Here is a 1,257-nt window from a genome sequence, read left to right as displayed (position 1 = left end):
TTTTCATAAACCTAATTACTATAATTTCAGAAGACACTCATAACCATGCTGGGAAAGCCCCTGTCTTTATTTATGGGAACGAGAATTTGATCCCAAGACCTTTTGTAACATGTATTCATAGGCACATATTAGAATATATATAAATATATATACTATATAATTTAAATACTTGATATTTTTTTTTGATATATTGCAGTTTTAAAGAAAACATATACAAGAAAAGAAACGAAGGGACAATGGCTTCATCAAGTTCTTACAATTCGCCATGTGCTGCGTGTAAGTTTTTGAGGAGGAAATGCATGCCTGGTTGCATCTTTTCCCCTTACTTCCCACCAGAAGAGCCCCAAAAATTCGCAAACGTTCACAAGATCTTCGGTGCAAGCAACGTCACGAAGCTTCTCAACGATCTCATGCCGCACCAAAGAGAAGATGCCGTGAATTCACTTGCATATGAGGCCGAGGCGCGAGTTAGGGATCCAGTTTATGGGTGTGTTGGAGCCATATCCTTCCTCCAAAGACAAGTCGATCGCCTTCAAAAGGAACTAGATGCTGCCAATGCCGATTTGATTCGATATGCTTGCAATGAGATCCCAACAGGGTTGCCTGCAGCTGCAGTGCCACATTTGAGTAGTACAATTCAGCCAATTACTCCACCACAAAGATCAGCCAGCAATATTGATCATCATTACTCATCTACTAGAAGAATTATTGGAAATAATAATAATAATATTGATGGAGGTAGTGGTGGATTCTACCAAACACCACCTTCTAATAATTATCCTAATTACCCTTTTGTTAATCATCATCACCAATGGAATAATCCCAATGGCTCCGATGGAAATATGGGTGGAGGAAGAGGAGGAGGAGGACAAGGTAATGTGTGATCTATCATTTCTGTTGATAATGACCTCTCTCTATATATGAAGGTCAAAAACAAGTTATCGAAACCCTCTTATATGGGATATATATATATATTGTATTCAACATATGTATTTTTGTAATAGATACACATGCATTGTGGTTTGCTAGTTAAACTATATAACTAGCTAAGCTAAGCTATGATGTGTCTATTATCACATGCGAGCCATATATATATATATATAGCTTATAGACCACCAAGTCCTACTAGTACTCCTCCCCGGCCATATATAATCGATCATCATGATTCAATATATATATATTCTTACTTTTGGTGGTTGCAAGCTTGATGAACCTCGGGATCATTTTAATTATTTTATCGCTAGCTAGCTAGCTAGC

The 1,257-nt window shown here is 37.4% G+C and overlaps 1 protein-coding gene across 1 annotated transcript; it reads left to right on the top strand.

Annotated features, from left to right (window-relative positions):
* The first annotated feature begins 236 nt into the window (after positions 1-236).
* On the top strand, positions 237-884 carry LOC122580306 (protein LATERAL ORGAN BOUNDARIES-like). The gene has a single exon (XM_043752582.1). The coding sequence runs from the start codon at positions 237-239 to the stop codon at positions 882-884; it is 648 nt and encodes a 215-aa protein (XP_043608517.1).
* The last annotated feature ends 373 nt before the right edge of the window (positions 885-1,257 follow it).

Source organism: Erigeron canadensis, chromosome 8 (assembly GCF_010389155.1).
Source record: "Erigeron canadensis isolate Cc75 chromosome 8, C_canadensis_v1, whole genome shotgun sequence".
Taxonomy (NCBI): domain Eukaryota; kingdom Viridiplantae; phylum Streptophyta; class Magnoliopsida; order Asterales; family Asteraceae; genus Erigeron; species Erigeron canadensis.
This window is presented reverse-complemented; position numbering and strand designations above follow the sequence as displayed.